At 50.5% G+C, this 16,482-nt stretch overlaps 6 protein-coding genes across 6 annotated transcripts; 4 read left to right on the plus strand and 2 right to left on the minus strand.

The window, feature by feature from the left end:
* Positions 1 to 2,496: 2,496 nt before the first annotated feature.
* Positions 2,497 to 3,630, plus strand: LTR84_003275 (uncharacterized protein; the record flags this gene model as incomplete). The annotated part of the gene is made up of 1 exon (XM_064846870.1): positions 2,497 to 3,630. The coding sequence occupies one exon, from the start codon at positions 2,497 to 2,499 to the stop codon at positions 3,628 to 3,630; it is 1,134 nt and encodes a 377-aa protein (XP_064705850.1).
* Positions 3,631 to 4,097: 467 nt separating this feature from the next.
* On the plus strand, positions 4,098 to 5,141 carry LTR84_003276 (uncharacterized protein; the record flags this gene model as incomplete). Its single annotated transcript, XM_064846871.1, has 1 exon — positions 4,098 to 5,141. One exon carries the CDS (start codon positions 4,098 to 4,100, stop codon positions 5,139 to 5,141), a length of 1,044 nt encoding a protein of 347 aa, XP_064705851.1.
* A 412-nt stretch (positions 5,142 to 5,553) lies between these two features.
* Positions 5,554 to 6,906, minus strand: LTR84_003277 (uncharacterized protein; the record flags this gene model as incomplete). Its single annotated transcript, XM_064846872.1, has 1 exon — positions 5,554 to 6,906. The coding sequence occupies one exon, from the start codon at positions 6,904 to 6,906 to the stop codon at positions 5,554 to 5,556; it is 1,353 nt and encodes a 450-aa protein (XP_064705852.1).
* Positions 6,907 to 8,655: 1,749 nt separating this feature from the next.
* On the plus strand, positions 8,656 to 9,792 carry LTR84_003278 (uncharacterized protein; the record flags this gene model as incomplete). Its single annotated transcript, XM_064846873.1, has 2 exons — positions 8,656 to 8,728; positions 8,783 to 9,792. 2 exons carry the CDS (start codon positions 8,656 to 8,658, stop codon positions 9,790 to 9,792), a joined length of 1,083 nt encoding a protein of 360 aa, XP_064705853.1.
* Positions 9,793 to 10,452: 660 nt separating this feature from the next.
* On the plus strand, positions 10,453 to 14,327 carry RSE1 (pre-mRNA-splicing factor rse1; the record flags this gene model as incomplete). The annotated part of the gene is made up of 3 exons (XM_064846874.1): positions 10,453 to 10,696; positions 10,750 to 12,823; positions 13,010 to 14,327. 3 exons carry the CDS (start codon positions 10,453 to 10,455, stop codon positions 14,325 to 14,327), a joined length of 3,636 nt encoding a protein of 1,211 aa, XP_064705854.1.
* Positions 14,328 to 15,010: 683 nt separating this feature from the next.
* LTR84_003280 (uncharacterized protein) lies at positions 15,011 to 16,282 on the minus strand (the record flags this gene model as incomplete). The annotated part of the gene is made up of 1 exon (XM_064846875.1): positions 15,011 to 16,282. One exon carries the CDS (start codon positions 16,280 to 16,282, stop codon positions 15,011 to 15,013), a length of 1,272 nt encoding a protein of 423 aa, XP_064705855.1.
* Between the last annotated feature and the right edge of the window lie 200 nt (positions 16,283 to 16,482).

Here is a 16,482-nt window from a genome sequence, read left to right on the forward strand (position 1 = left end):
CCAGATATGTCTTTATGACATTTCGGGATCGTGCTGCAAGAGGACGCTTTCCCGATTCTCGTGTCGATGAAATACTGCCGTCTTGTTACGAAAGACAATTCCGGACTCCAAGTGTTTGATACTGGTTTTCACTGATCGAAAACCTTCATCATACAGACCACGATTCAAGGTTGCGGCATAAGTCTCAGGGAGAGCCAGATGGTACGTCGAGATTTCTCATCTTCCTCAGCCCTGCTGACTGCCATTGCGTCGACGACTTCCCCAACTCCTTCCGCCTTCAACGCATTCTGGACGAACGGTCCACACCATGATTCTGCCTGTTTTAACAGTGCGACACCTGACAAGCCCTCTAAGCTGTATTCTTCCAATCGACCAATATACACCTTGACGTTGACCATCCTCAACCGGTTGCGCTCTCTGACTGGTATCCTCGAGAATAGCAAATCTAAGCACAAGCCACTGCAAACGGTGAACACCCTAGGCGAGCGGACCACCATGGGCTTGACTTCGTCGTGGATTGCTCTACACACCCGCAAGATTCGATCATCACAATGCGCGTGGATGTCGAACTGTCCGAAGCATGAGGTCGGATGTGTGATGGTGCAGTAATATGGCACAGTCACACATTTACATGGTGTGAGATTCCTCGGCCCAAGAACATATTCCCATATCTGGCAGCGAATGTCATAGGGAAGTGAGAGCAAGTCTTGAACCATGCTGACTCACGAAAATTTGCCAAACGCTGGGCGCGATGGAGGTGTCGATAAAGACTGTCAGATACGAGAAAACAAAAGTATAAATATGTAGGGAGGCGCCTGTGGAATATGGCCTCGATACGAACACGAAATAGGGGAACAATCTTTGTGCTTATCGATCGTCAAGGCAGAACGTTTGATTCTTGTCCCTGATCCACAGGTCGCCAACAAGTCACAGACAACAGACATATTTCCAAAAAGAACTGTCCTCTGATATACCGAATTTGATCAGGCTCCGGCTTCTGCATTTCTTCCTGCAATGCTTACGCGCGGAACATGAGGATGCAAAACTTCTGGGACAGCTGACTCATAGTAGTGCGTGGCTAGTAACAGTGGAGCGCGATTAATTTGATGGTTATCGAGCATTTGGCATTCCTGTCGGAGGTGAAAATAGTGGGATGTTGTTACATCGTAACTGTTGATTTGGCGGCAGGAGCATGGCAGTCAGCACTATCATGCCTTGTGGGTATCTACCCAAGCACCGACGACTTCAATGATCACTTCAATGATCCTGAGGAGGAATCAAAAGATCGAGATAGCTCACTTTTGAGGCTTGTACGCGTGGAGTCAAGTGAGCTACCTAGGTAGGTTAATCAATCAATTATTTTCACGGCGACCCGGCTGATCAGCAGAGGATATTATGGTTTTCCAGTGGGCGAACATCCGTAACTGGCACATGATATTTTACTAACTCGAAAACCACCAGATCCGGGTGACATAAAAGTACGTCACTTCCACTGCCGCCGGCATAATCACCTATCTGGGATATTGGTCTGGAGAAAAGTTTTATGTCGAACAAGCGTACCTCGATATATATTTCTAGACACGCAGCCTTTATTGATTACCAGATAGAAACTTTATCCTTCGATGAGATGAGCAAGCTCAAGTTGAGTCCCCTACCCCATGGGCTCCGCGGCCCCATCAGGAGCAAGATAACGGAGGATATCCACGCAATCTCGCCTGGATGGCCCCCGTAAAAATACATACCTGCCATTCTACATCGTTTACCTGGCCAAGTACCCCCAACCATTTGTGAAGAAGTAGCTCGTGAATTTCGCACGTCCAGAGCCGGTCAAAACAAGCTCTGACCTTCGCAGACCAGAAATCCCGAACTACCACTAACCACGAAGTTTCTGAGCAGCCTAATGGCTTAACATCGCGCGGTGTTAATTGTCGAGGAAGAGCGAGACAACGATTGCATTGTTGGAGTATTGTAGGCTCTACTTCCATGCCACTCAGCCAGTCACATCGCCACAACTGCTATCAACCCGGTCATGAGCAGCCTGTGTGCGAGCAGTTGCTGGCTCCCAGACTCGTTGCGATTCTTCAATCGAAGCGATAAGGCTGACCGAAGACTCTGCTCGTTCTCAGACTGGCGCATGTCGACTATACTGACCTATCTGTTTTATTTAGCGGGGGCCGAAGGCCTACGACGGCCGCGATGTCCGATAGTTCCAAGCCAGCAAATAGATACACTGACCTGATTCGCATCCTGTCACCAGATACCCCGCGACCAAACTCCAATTAAGAATGCTTGAGCTGCTCGGATTTATGCCCAATCAAGAGGAGACTCTCACACGACAGACTACGAAAGAGACCGTTTCCAACCTGAATTGTGAACTTAAAGGTAAGCTCATAAGACCATAAGAGTCAGTCTTCAACTTCCCGCAGCTTCGTGCTTCTTGATGCTCTTGTGTCTACGAGGTACAGACCGAACATCAGATCGTACATCACCACCATAATGAGTGGTCAAACTTATCTAGCAACACCAGCGGCAGTGCCAGAGTTAGGCATCCCGGAATCATCCTCTACCGTCGATGTTCGCATCATCGACACGACTGGATATGGTGAAGTCTCGACGTCGGTGGTTTTTACGCCTCAACTGCCAGGGCACGACAAGTTCATCTTTCCCTCCTACTCATTCCTCATCAGCAACGACAAGAACGGTAAGCACATTCTATTCGACCTGGGCATGCGAAAGGACTGGGAGACTTTCATGCCTGAACCAACCATTGGCTTCGTGAAGCAGATCATGCCATTCACGGTGCAGTCGAACGTCGATGAGATCCTCGATGCAGATGTTGCGAAGATAGGAATTACGACCAAAGACATCTCGGCTGTCATCTGGTCGCATCACCATTTCGACCACCGTGGCGATCTTTCTCCGTTCGACTCGAATACCCAATTGATCGTCGGGCCCGGGTTCATGAAGGCATACTCTCCAGGATACCCTACAGATCCCAAGAGCACTATCCAGGAGACAGAGCTCACCAGTAACCCCGTACGTGAGCTCGACGACTCCGCTTTCACGCTAAAGCTGGGACGTGTGCCAGCTCACGATTATTTTGGCGACGGATCCTTCTACATTCTCTCGACTCCAGGCCACACAACCGGCCACCTCGCTGCACTGGCCCGTGTGACCAGCGAGTCCAATGGCTCATCAACGTTCGTTCTCCTCGGAGGTGACTGCGCGCATCATCCAGGCGTATTCAGACCCACCGAATATCTACCCATCCCGGAAAAGGTGCCCGAGGCGCCTCGCTCGAAATTTGGCACCTCACCTTGTCCCGGCGTCTGGCTGCAGAAGTACGTACACCCTCAGAAATCCGCCACAGAACCCTTCCTAAAGGCAAATCTGGTTGTCTATGAAAACCCCGAATATGGCCTGCACAGCCTTTCCGCGATGCAGGAATTCGATGCTAGTCCTGATATTTTGGTCTGCATCGCTCATGATGCTGGACTGTTGGGGAATATTGACTTTTACCCTGACAAGTTAAATGGGTGGAAGGCGAAGGGGCTCAAGAACGCCGTGCATTGGAATTTCTGTGGCGATTTCGATGTCAAGGCTGCAAAGGAGAAGGCTGCTGCTGCTTGAAGGCATGTGTCCTTTAGCAGAGGATCCAGCAACAACATGACCCAATGGCGACTCGTACTCCTTCTAGAAGATCAAATAGTTATCACTCCATCTTTCGTGTGAGCTGTGAGTACCTAGGTACGAGATATATTGAGCTTTTTCAACCCCATGTGGGGAAGGGTCCGAGGCACATCAGGCTGTTCTCCTAAATTGCTTGCAACTCCACCCTCCTCTTTCTCCAACATTCATCCTGACCCAAAACCGTGCGTTTAGCAGCCTACGAAGGTAAGTCCCCATTAACATGCTTGTACCGGCGTAATCAAGGCGATTCAATGGGGGTTTCCGTCTTTCTGGGCTAGCTCTTGCCATATGCTCGGTCAGGGTGAACTTTCCTTTGCCAGGATATATACCTTTTAAGCCATTCGCTGTGGGCCTCGAGTCTAGCAGGTAGCAAACGACTCGAAGGTAATATGAAGTTTTCCATCGTTATGAGAAGACTGCCAAAGGCATCAACATGGGCGGGATCTAGCCTCCGCTGTGCTGCCATTGGACGTGTGGTACCAGCAGGGGCATGTACTATACCACTCCCGCCCATTTTCACCCGGAGGACTCTACATCGCCACGGAGAATCCCAGCGTTCTCTATTCTCCACTAGCCCTCCTAAAGCGTCGCCACAAGGAGAGATAGGATGCGAAATCAAACCCATACCCTCCACACCAGGGTCAACAACAACTACGGGAACTGTCGCGACCATCACAATCAACAACGCGGCGCGCCTCAACAGCCTGAACAGCACACTCATCTCCCAACTGACATCGACGCTCCAAACACTCGCATCTCCCAAATACCGCCCGACCCTCCGCGTCACAATCATCAAAGGCTCGCACCCACCTGACTCCCCCAAAACCCCGGCCTTCACCTCCGGGGCCGACATCTACGAGATGAGCGCGCTGCAAGACGCATCCGCCGCGAGAACATTCATCTCCAACCTTGCCACGCTGTGCGAAACCTTCCGCACGCTGCCGTGCCTCACGGTCGCGCAGATCCACGGCCTGTGTCTGGGCGGGGGCCTCGAGCTGGCCGCGTGCGCGGACTTCCGGTACGCGACAGCTGCCTCGTCGTTCAGCATGCCCGAGACGAAGTACGGGATCCCCTCCGTCATCCATGCGCGCCTGCTGCCGGATCTGATCGGCTGGCAGCGCGCGAGGGAGATGGTGTATCTCGCGCGGTTCTACGGCGCGAGTGAGATGCGTGAGTGGGGCTTGGTGGATAGGCTGTGTGCTGACGAGGAGGAGCTGGAGTCGCAGGTGCATGGGTTGGTGAGGGAGGTGGCCAGGCATGGCGTGCGGGCGATGCGGGTGCAGAAGGAGTTGGTGCGGGTTTGGGGAGAGGAGGATCTCAAGACGGGTATTGAGAGGGGGGTCGAGAGTTTCGCCACCATGTTTCGCGACGGTGCCCAGGAGCCCAGGCTCTATATGAAGGAGTTTACGGGAAGGAAGAAGCTGAAGGAGGCGGGTGGCAAGGGATCGTGAGTGACAAGCCCAGACTGGTTGGAGTCGCTTTGGTCAGACATCATTGGTGGCTACGGATTGAAACTACGGGAGGATATGAATACCGAGCGGACAGAGATGTGTATTGAGAATGATTTGGAATGTGGTGTCCAACTTCATCTGATGAGGGGAGAGAGCAGGGAAAGGAAGAAAGTGACCGAACGTCATCAAAGAACGGTGCAACAATTGACCACAACGATATGCTCAGTCTCCCCTGAGGCAATTGATGAGGTCTCTAAGATATTACACGTATTGAGAGCACAAAACGCTCATTTAATCTGCACTGACTCGTCCCTGAGGACACCCGAAAAGCAATGTACTATGATGATCTGCTGGCCTGATCGATTGAACAGTGAATGGAAGCCCTTGGGTTCGATATAGCAGCATGAAAATCTCAGATGTTACTGAGTAGATACTCTATCGCCCCCTGAACGCTACCTCCAGTTCTGCGAAGCGCCTGAACATTGCGGTCAAAGTCGTAAAATCCCATGTCATTCAATTGACGCAATTGGGTCTCATATCTCTCCTCTGGTGGACGGTTATCAGGTGGTGCTGCGGGTTGTCCACCTCCGAAAATGTTGAAAAGATTGTTGAAGTTATTAGGATCATTCTCTGATCCTGCACCCGGACCACCACCTAGACCACCACCGTCACGTGCAAGCTGGGAAAGTGCTTGAAGGGCCTGTAGTTGGCTTTGGAGATCTTGATTTGAAGGGGGATTCTGGCCTTGTTGTGGCGCTTGACCAAACATTCCTGGATTGAATAATGCTGCAAAGGGATTTTGCTGTTGCTGTTGCTGCTGAGCTGTTTGATCGGTATTGGGAGGATTGGTTTGCGTGCCTGGTGACGAAGGATTCTGTTGGGTGGTCGGAAATGGTGCACCAAACAGACTTGCAAACGGATTGGCACCCAGATTTCCCATGGCTGCAAAAGGATTCTGCTGGTTTGGCTGTTGCTGAGTTTGGCCATCCAATGAACCGGGATTCTGGCCTTCTCTTGCCTCGGTGGTGTTGGTGACGCCTGGTGCTGGGAAAGCCTCTTGTCCGCCCATGCCTCCAAATCCTCCGCCTCCCATTTGCTGTTGCATCTGCATCATAGATCGTAGAGCCTGGGGATCGGTCATGAGTCGTCTGAAATAGTCGGATTGTAGAACCTGCCTGGCCTGGGGGCCCATCTGGCGCAATTGAGGGTTTGCATTGATCATCATGTCGATAAATTGTGGGTTGTTCATGGTCTCTCTCATCATCTGTTGGAAGTTCGGATCCTCTAACTGGCGGACAATATCCTCGGGGGTCTGTGGTGTGTTGAACATGCTTGCACTCGGCAATTGAGCAAAGCCGGCGTACCTGGCTCCAGTCAGACCTGCTAGAGGGTCATTGCCTGTACCTGCGGCCAAATTCTGGGGAACACCCGATGCCTGGGGTGTAGTTGTGGAGGGGTTGGATGTGGAAGAAGATTGGCTGGCTGGGTTTTGTCTCTGATTACTCGCAGCGCTCTTGACCAAGTGCATGGTATTGCCATCCTTGACATTGTGCGTGGCTAGGGTGTCATTGTCTTTCAAGACTTTTCCACTGTAGATTAGGCGCTGTGCAGTTGCAGGAACATTGGCATATTCTTCAGTGGCGAGTTTGGTTTTGAGATCTTGGGTGGTGGTTGCGAGTGGAAGAGACAGAGTCCATTTCTGGCCGCCCGAAGATTTGATATGGAAGGTGACGGTGATGTCTTCAGAGCTTGCAGGCTCAGTCATTGTGTCGAGGGTGGGAGGTTAGAATGGATAGGCCAGCGCTTGCGAAGCTGATGTCGATGTTTGCGACGGTAGATAACGAACGGAAGTTGTAGGACCAAGCCGAGGGCAATGACGTGGGGACTTGGTATTTGTCAGAAGAATGGCGGTTCTCGTTATGCGGAAAGATAGAATGCAGGGAGAGAAGATGTGGAGGAGAAAGATGAGAGGAAGAGATGAGAAAAGCGACAAGATTCAAGTTGAAGAGTTACATCAATCGGTTTACCTGGACTGAAATGCAAGAGAGGCAATGTGGCAGTTCTTGGAGACTTTGGCTTGTCAATTGAACAGTTCCTATTGAACAGTTCCTGTTCCTGCCTTTCTGGGTGCCAGTGGTCGGTTTCACGGGTGCAGTGCAGTGCCAGTGGTCAGGTGCAGGCCAGGTGGGTGTGGAGGTGCACCACCAGATCATCGCTCCTGCCAGTATGCCTCGCGTCATCCCGGCTGCCTTGACTTTAATTGATCCGCCCCCGAGCCACGTTTGATAAATGACGGACTTGAGGTGAGTTTTGCCCCTCCAAGTGCAAAGCCTGAGGGGTTTGGTCCCTGGAGTCGGTCCAAGCTCAAGCTGCGGCCAATCCGTCCACGGGCTACGCATGCTACCCACCTGAGGTAGGTGGACCAGCAACAATAACCAGTAAACCACGCTGCTTTAACAATCTTCAACAAACCATATTCTCATCATTAATCATATGCTTTCCTTTTGTTTTAAACGATCGACAGCAAGAGACAGTGTTCCGAGACCATCGTTAGGTACTCACTGTTATGCTATTGAATTCTTGGTAATGTTGGGGCAGTTCTTTAAACCTGGGGAGTTTGTTGTTCTAACTCCAATATAACCATCGAGAGCTTGCTAATAAAGAGCACCAGGACTTATCTTGAAGGAGCTGGATACAGACCCAAAAGCAGATCAATATTGTCTAGGTCAGGTGGGAATATATCTGTGCTTGATCATGCTCAGCGCCTGCCCCAGTAGGTGGTGATACGGATTGATGTATAAGTGTGGAGCTCCATGCTCCGAGACATTGCACAGGCTTGAAGGATGATACACGCCGTCGTGTTTAATGATGACATTCGCTCCAAACCTCCTGGACTTTGTCGGCCCCGGATGAATTCTCCCATCGTGTCGATCTACGTTAACGCAACACTCTACATTGGCTCTGCGCACACTGTCAGTCTCTGTGACTTCCTTCCAGAATCTGAGTGAAGCAAACGAGCAACAATGGCATTAGCAGTACTAATTCCATTAGCTCCACGCTAGCTCGGGCAGGGGAATCGGAACTGGTTTGAGTCAGGATCGTCCTTGGCTCACGAGCCTGCCGTCATTGACCTTGCGCCCGAGGGGCCCCTGATTCCACTAATAGAATAGCCCGAGGGTCAAGGCTGGCCCCAAAGTGCAGGCGCAATGTTGGCAGATTAGTAGATCAACATCACTCTTTCAAGCTTGAGGAAGTGAGGATTATTCTTCCTCTCACCTGGCATTGTCTTCTGTCACAAATATCTGTGGAGCTTGTTTTGCGACACTCAACTAGCGCAAACGAATCGTAGCCATTCTCGGACAAAATCTTATCAACTGAAGACTACAATATCAGGCTCTTTTCATCCCAAACCCTATCCCCTGATATTTGCCCAGGCCTGAGTTGGTCACTTTATCTGACGCTGATGTCCATCTGTGCTCTCTCATCCCACTTTGGGCCTTGAGCGCATTTCTCAATGCAGAGAAATCTCAATCGTGTTGCTGCTCTGAGTACCACGATTCTCGTCGTCGTTGGTCTAATCATCTACTGTGAGTATCCCAAGGTGGACTGTTCGGCATCATTTCCTGACAGATTTCCCCAAGTTACCCAACCACAGGCCCGCTTTTCGAACATTACTGTCATCCCGACCACTGAAGAATCGCCAACCGTACGCATACCTCTATCGGGTATTGTTGAAGCAGAGAGGACGGATGCCTTCAACGTGACGCGATTTACCCGGCACACGACTAATGCCACGTCAGAGTTGCTCTGGCTTTCTCTCACCTATAACAAGGATTCCTGGGGTCGGAATCGCCTTCGATGGACGCGAACTGTCGACGATTATTTGAAACTTTTACCCCTACAGCATAATGTTGAGACTATTTCACTTGGTCTTCTTACAAGCTCGGTAGACGAGTATCACAAATATAAGGCAGCAACCGCACGTTATCCTTTCGCCAGAGTGGAAATCATTCTACACCCTGGCTATCACAACTCCAACGGGTCAACTGTGGATCGGGAGCACCGCCACGATGATGAGGTGCAGGCTGCCCGCCGCTCCGAGATAGCCCTGTTGAGGAATTATCTCATGTTGAAAACCCTGGAAGCAGAATCGCACATTCTCTGGGTGGATGCCGACATCTTTCGCCTCGACGAAGGTATTGTTAGGCGAATTCTCCAGCATATCCGCGATGAAGAGGCTATAGGCCTTGTAACCGCAAGATGTTCGCGGGACGGAGCGGAAGATTATGATCGCAATGCATGGCGAGGCACAAGAAAAGGTCCCAGAGGTTGGGATCTGGATCAGGATGAGATCGCAAAAGGAGAACTGAAGACCCAAGGCCAATACCATGTCGATAAATTGATCGTGGGTACCACAAACGATGACCTTGTTGACCTCGACACGATCGGCGCAACAATCCTATACTTACGAGCTTCGCTCATCTGGCAAGGCTTGAACTTCCCTCATCAGTTCGTCATCGGCACTCGGTGGAAAAAAGACGGCTGGGATGGTATCGAGTCAGAAGGCCTTTGTTATCGGGCTAAAGGACTGAGCGGAGGAAAATGCGCAGTATTAGGAGGTGAATGGTCTATTCAACATACGGATTTCTGATACACGGCCCGGCTTTCCCACATTGTCTATGAGACAAGTGAAAACCTGTCCTGAGAGTCATGGTAGGCACTGCACATATGAGCACATTGTCACATACATACCCCACTAAAAGCGATCCCGGATGCGCCAGATGACGGGGGGGTTCTGGCTCTGAATGGTGGGTGCTGCGACTATTTGTATTATGGAGACTTACGAACAGATGATGCAGAGAAGGACATAGTACTTAGGTAAGAATATGAGGGCCGACTGGGCTCGATCCATGATCTGATTCAGATATCCCTAAGTACCTACGGTACCCATAGACGTGCATTGCATACGGTAAAACATGCATAGAGCGGCATCATAATTCTGTCTAAAGGGGATACGCCATCTCTAGATCTGGCTAATGTGTCTTGGCATATTGCGCGAACTTTTTGTCCTTCGATACCACTCCAAGTCTGCTCAACTGTCTGAAAAGGTGGGTAGGGTGCCTAAGTTTTGGCGCAGGCACACGACGTCTTCATTTATCTCAAACTTCACAGCAGGAGGCTGCTCAGAATACTACACTATCTGAAGAGGCGTCTTTGACGAAATCCTCCTCTTCCTCCGTTCAACCATGACTTCGTAGAGTCCCTCATTATCACAACCTACGAAAACAACCCAACGGGGATCGCATTCAAGATGGCGACGACAAGTTCGATGTTCATGTATAGCTTGACTATACAACCTCCTTCAGCCATTACTCAAGCTGTTCTAGGTCAATTTGCTGGTACAAAAGAGCAACAAATCATCACGGCTTCTGGTTCGAAGCTCACCATCCACAGACCCGACCCTACTCAAGGGAAAATCTCCCCAATCTTCACCCAAGACTGTTTTGGCATTATCAGGACCTTAGCAGCATTTCGACTCGCTGGTAGTAGCAAAGGTCAGCCAATCACCATTCAAATCTTTGCTTGAATACACTAACACCGTACTTAGATTATCTCATCGTGGGTTCCGATTCTGGGCGCATTACGATCCTAGAGTACCTCCGAGACCAGAACCGCTTCAACCGCGTCCACCTAGAGACCTTTGGAAAATCTGGTATCCGCAGAGTTATCCCTGGCCAGTATCTAGCGGTAGATCCCAAGGGCAGAGCATGTCTTATTGCCTCGGTCGAGAAGAACAAACTCGTCTACGTCCTCAATCGAAATGCGCAGGCCGAGTTAACAATTTCGTCTCCATTGGAAGCACATAAGCCTTCGACGCTGGTGTTTGACTGTATAGCGCTCGATGTCGGTTACGAGAATCCCATATTTGCTGCCCTCGAGGTAGACTACAGCGAGGTCGACCAAGATCCTAGCGGACAGGCGATGGAAGAGGTGGAAAAACTTTTGGTATTCTACGAATTGGATCTTGGTCTAAACCACGTGGTTCGAAAATGGGCAGAACCAGTTGCAAGAGGCGCCACAAAACTGTTTCAGGTACCTGGAGGATCTGACGGCCCGAGTGGAGTGTTGGTTTGCTCAGAAGACAACATAACATATCGTCACTCCAACCAGGACGCATTTCGTGTCCCAATTCCGCGAAGGAGAGGCATCCTTGAGAACCCCGACCGCAAACGAAACATCGTCGCTGGTGTCATGCACAAGATGAAAGGCCAATTCTTCCTGCTACTTCAAACCGAGGATGGTGACCTTTTCAAGGTTACTATCCAGATGGTCGAGGATGACAATGATCAGCCTACTGGAGAGGTCAAGTCCTTGAAGATCAAATACTTCGACACAGTCCCAACTGCCAATAGTCTCCACATTTTGAAGAGCGGATTTCTCTTCGTGACAGCTGAAAGCGGAAACAACCATTTTTATCAATTTGAAAAGCTTGGCGATGATGATGAAGAGACCGAATTCTCTAGCGACGACTATCCCGCAGATCCAACCGATGACTACCAGCCAGCCTTTTTCCACCCTCGACCCTTGTCCAACCTAAATCTGGTACAAAGTATCGACTCCGCAAATCCTTTGATGGACAGCAAAGTTGCCAATCTTCTAGATGAAGATGCACCTCAGATCTACTCAATATGTGGCGCAGGAGCTAGGAGCAGTTTCAAAACTCTCAAGCATGGTCTGTCAGTTAGCGAGATCGTCGAATCTGAGCTTCCGGATAGACCTGAAGCTGTTTGGACCACCAAGTTAACTAGAGATGATGAATATGATGCTTACATTGTATTATCATTTCGCACAGGAACACTTGTCCTCAGTATTGGTGAGACAGTAGAGGAAGTCACCGACACTGGTTTCCTTTCGACGGCCCCGACTCTTGCAGTCCAACTCTTAGGAGAGGATGGCTTGGTTCAAATCCATCCCAGGGGTATTCGACACATCAGAGCTGACAAGAGAGTGAACGAGTGGCCAGCCCCTCAGCATCGGTCAATTGTGGCTGCAACGACCAACGAGCGACAAATCGCTGTGGCACTCAGTTCTGGTGAAATCGTCTACTTCGAGCTGGATACAGATGGTTCACTTGCCGAGTACGAAGAAAGAACAGAAATGAATGGCACTGTCACTTGCTTGAGTCTAGGTGACGTTCCTGAAGGAAGAGTCAGAAGCTCTTTTCTCGCTGTGGGTTGTGATGATTCTACTGTCAGGATCCTCAGCCTTGACCCGAACTCAACATTAGAAAGCAAGTCAGTGCAGGCGCTCACGTCTGCACCGTCTTCACTTTCAATCATGGCCATGTCAGACTCGACCTCTGGAGGAAGCACGCTCTATCTACATATTGGGCTTTACTCTGGTGTCTACCTCCGGACAGTCCTGGACGAGATTACTGGGGAACTTTCTGACACTAGGTCACGGTTCCTGGGCATAAAGCCTGCAAAACTCTTCCGAGTCTCAGTCAGCGGACAAGCCGCTGTTATGGCAATTAGCTCCCGATCATGGCTAGGGTATACCGACACCCAAACGAACGGCTTCATGCTAACACCTCTTGACTATGTCGGTCTCCAATACGTATGGAATTTCACGAGCGAGCAGTGCTTGGAAGGAATGGTCGGAATTCAGGGCCAAAACCTGAGGTGAGTCACTTTTTCTTTTGCTGATTTTCTCATGCACATGATGAGCCCACAAACGTACTCTTTCTGAAAATCTGCGATTGATGCGGAGAGAGATAAAATTATTCCAATTGTTCCTTCTGAAAACATTACCCAATTTGCAACTACCCTACTCTTGTTTACCCTTTTCATCGCTAACTTGAGAGATAGAATATTCACGATCGAAGACCTATCACGAAATCTTTTACAGCACAATATACCCCTCCCCTATACACCCAAAAAGTTCGTCAAGCATCCTGATCAGCCACTATTTTACGTCATTGAAGCCGATAACAATGTTCTGGCACCTGCCACTAGAGCGAAATTGCTAGCGGACTCGACCGCAGTGAACGGTGATGCTGTAATTTTGCCACCAGAGGATTTTGGACATCCCCGCGGAAGAGGGCACTGGGCGTCATGCATTCAGATCATAGATCCGGTCAACGCGAAAGCAGTCGTGTTTACTCTTGAGCTGGAAGACAATGAATGTGCGACAAGCATTGCCATTGCTCCATTTTCAGGTCAAGATGATGAAGCATTTTTGATTGTGGGCACGGCGAAAGACTTGGTTGTAAGCCCTCGATCTTATTCGGGAGGATTCTTGCATGTGTATCGCTTTCATGAAGAGGGCAAAGAACTCGAATTCATCCACAAAACCGCCATGGAGCACCCTCCCACTGCTCTACTGGCATTCCAAGGTCGACTACTGGCAGGAATCGGGTCTGATTTGAGAATCTATGATCTCGGCATGAAACAAATGCTCCGAAAATGCCAGGCGCAAGCAAGTCCAAACCTTATTGTCAATCTTCAAACTCAAGGAAGTCGAATCATCGTTGGTGACATCCAGGACGGCATTACATATGTCGTGTACAAATTTCAAGAGAACAAATTGATACCGTTCGCCGACGATGTTATTGCCCGTTGGACGACCTGTGCTGGTATGGTTGATTATGAAACTACGGCTGGCGGAGATAAATTTGGCAATCTCTGGCTTCTCAGATGTCCTGCGAAAGCATCCGAAGAAGCAGACGAGGACGGATCTGGAGCTCATTTGACCCACGAACGACAATATCTCAGCGGTGCGCCAAACCGACTCAGCTTGATGACACACTATTTCCCCGGCGACATTCCGACTAGCATTCAGAAAACCAACCTTGTACCCGGTGGTCGTGATGTTGTTTTCTGGACCGGTTTGCAAGGCACACTGGGAATGCTCGTGCCGTTTGTGAGCCGAGAAGATGTCGACTTCTTCCAGTCTCTCGAGATGCAACTCGCCTCTAACAACGGCAACCCACCTCTCCTTGGAAGAGATCACCTCATATACCGATCCTACTACGCACCATCAAAAGGCACCATCGACGGTGACCTCTGCGAAACATTCTTCTTGTTACCCAACGACAAGAAATTGCAGATCGCCGGCGAGCTCGACCGATCCGTGCGAGAAATTGAGCGCAAACTTTCCGATATGCGAACACGTGTGGCGTACTAATTAACGAGATTTTCAGGTAAGGAAATGTCAGGCAAATCAATCACCTGATTGTGTTTTCACGTCGGCGGATAGATAGAACTGTCCCAAAAAGATACCCCAGCCCATATTTATAAGGCTGGCTAGCTGAGATGAAGCTACTTTGCATAGCCTCTGGGCCAATATACAGCTTTACGCACAAGACCAAAAATATCATACTGTCCCACAAACAGTCCAGTCCAGTCCTATCACAAGCAGTCTCCACTCTCGTTCCCAACCCACCTAGATGCTCTGTTCGCTTTCCATGAATGTCTCTTACCTCGCTCGGTCAATACGTCTCTCCGTGGATTGATCTTGAGCTGGATGCTTCACTATGCAATTTCCGCATACGTTTACGCACGAGACGAGAATGAACAAGAGGCTTCAAAAACTTCTTTCCGGCCGATCTTTGAGTACGAGTTTCACCCAAGTTTTCTTTCTTGAGACTACCTTATATGGTGATTCATTGTAATATATGCGGCAGGACATGACATTCACTACCTCCAATGATCATACTGGCTTGGTTCACTGCGGTTACATAATTACACATATTTTCCCCTCGGGACTATGACGATTATCATTCTGACCCCTCGACTTGACTACCGTACTTTTTCTCCAGTGAGTTCGTCTCGCCAGCGACAGTTTGCGCGAAATCATGCTCGCTTCAATCAAGGCGGTGGATTAAGATCCAGCCCCTCGACGGTCAGTCTAAACGCGTCGGGCCTCGAGTAATGGCCCACGGCGTCGAAATCGAGGTGTCCGCGCTCGCAGTCGTCAAAGTCGACCTCGGCGTAGATCAACTCGTGTTCTTTCTCCCATATCGGCCCCTCAAGCGTCTTGCCCAGCGGACTGATGATGCAGGAACCGCCAGCTGAAACAAACTGTTCGCCGCCGTCTTCTGTCGTCGTGCCATGGCTCGCCAGTTTCGAGGTAGTAGCCGGTGCGGACGCTGTGCCGTCGACGACGGCTTGCTCTGATGCAGGCTCCTCGTTGATTGTGCCGTCTTTGCTGCGCCATGCGATTTCGTGGTTTTCCTCGGTTCTCATTGACATGGAGCGGCGCCGCCCGCCTGTTGATACGGCTTTCGGGGTGCCGTTTGGGAGGCCGGGGTTCTGAACGTGACCGTTCGTTCCCTGGGCGTTGCTTGTTGTCTCCTGTGTCTTCACACCGGTGATCCACTCCGGGAGGCTCTTCCGCTTGATAGCCTGATTTGCGCTGAGCACGAAGCACCTCCCCTCACTTGCCACTGTCTTCATCAGACTTTCCCACGTGTCACGAGCGTCTGCAGTCGGCGCGAGCCATAAGTTGACGCCCTGGCTATAGATGGCGTATCGCAGAAGCGGCATGTAGTTCTCCCAACAGATGGCGCAGCCCATGACGACCCTTACGCCCTTGATATTCGCGACAACTGCCTTGAGAGTCGACGCTTGACCTTGTGCCCACACGAGGCGTTCGGATCCAGTTGGCATCACTTTCCTTCTCTTCCCGATCACGCCCCGGATCGGATCAACGTATAGAGCGGAGCAATACAGGCTCCCGCCAGCTTTCTCAACCGCACCCGTGACAATGAACACGCCGGTCTCGCGCGCAACGTCTTCGAGATACTCTCGTGTACCATCTCCTCTCCTTCCTGTCTCTTTATTTACCGGTAGTTTATTCTCGAGCCAGTCGTCACCAGCCCCGAGGGGTGTGTCCCCCAAATCGACCGCCGACTTGGTATACGCAAGGAATTGATCTCTGCCATGTTCGGTGCGAGCTCCGACCGCAGCTCCGAAGTTGCACGTTCGCGGATATCCGCCCAGGTAGGCTTCGGGGAAAAGCAGGATCGAGATGCCCTTCAGAGCTGCCTCCTGTGTTGTCGCACGTAGGGAAGATAGTGTCTCTTCGCGGGTGCCCAGGGTGTGGGATTGCGAGAGCCCGATCTTAAGTTTCGAAGGCATCTTTGGAATTGGGTCAAAGGTTGAAGGCGCCTTGTGTTATAGTTGCTGGTTTGCTGAACGATGCTGAGCAAGAGACAGCCAGATAGCAGTATTTGTAGGCACTCTTGCTCGCTTCCTTTGACCTTGCCAAAAGGCGTGTATCTACTTGACGAGAAACCCGGGAGCAGGAAGGAAGGCCGAGGATTCGTGACTCAAAGAAG

Source organism: Exophiala bonariae (genome assembly GCF_035927105.1).
Source record: "Exophiala bonariae strain CCFEE 5792 chromosome Unknown scaffold_15, whole genome shotgun sequence".
Lineage (NCBI taxonomy): Eukaryota > Fungi > Ascomycota > Eurotiomycetes > Chaetothyriales > Herpotrichiellaceae > Exophiala > Exophiala bonariae.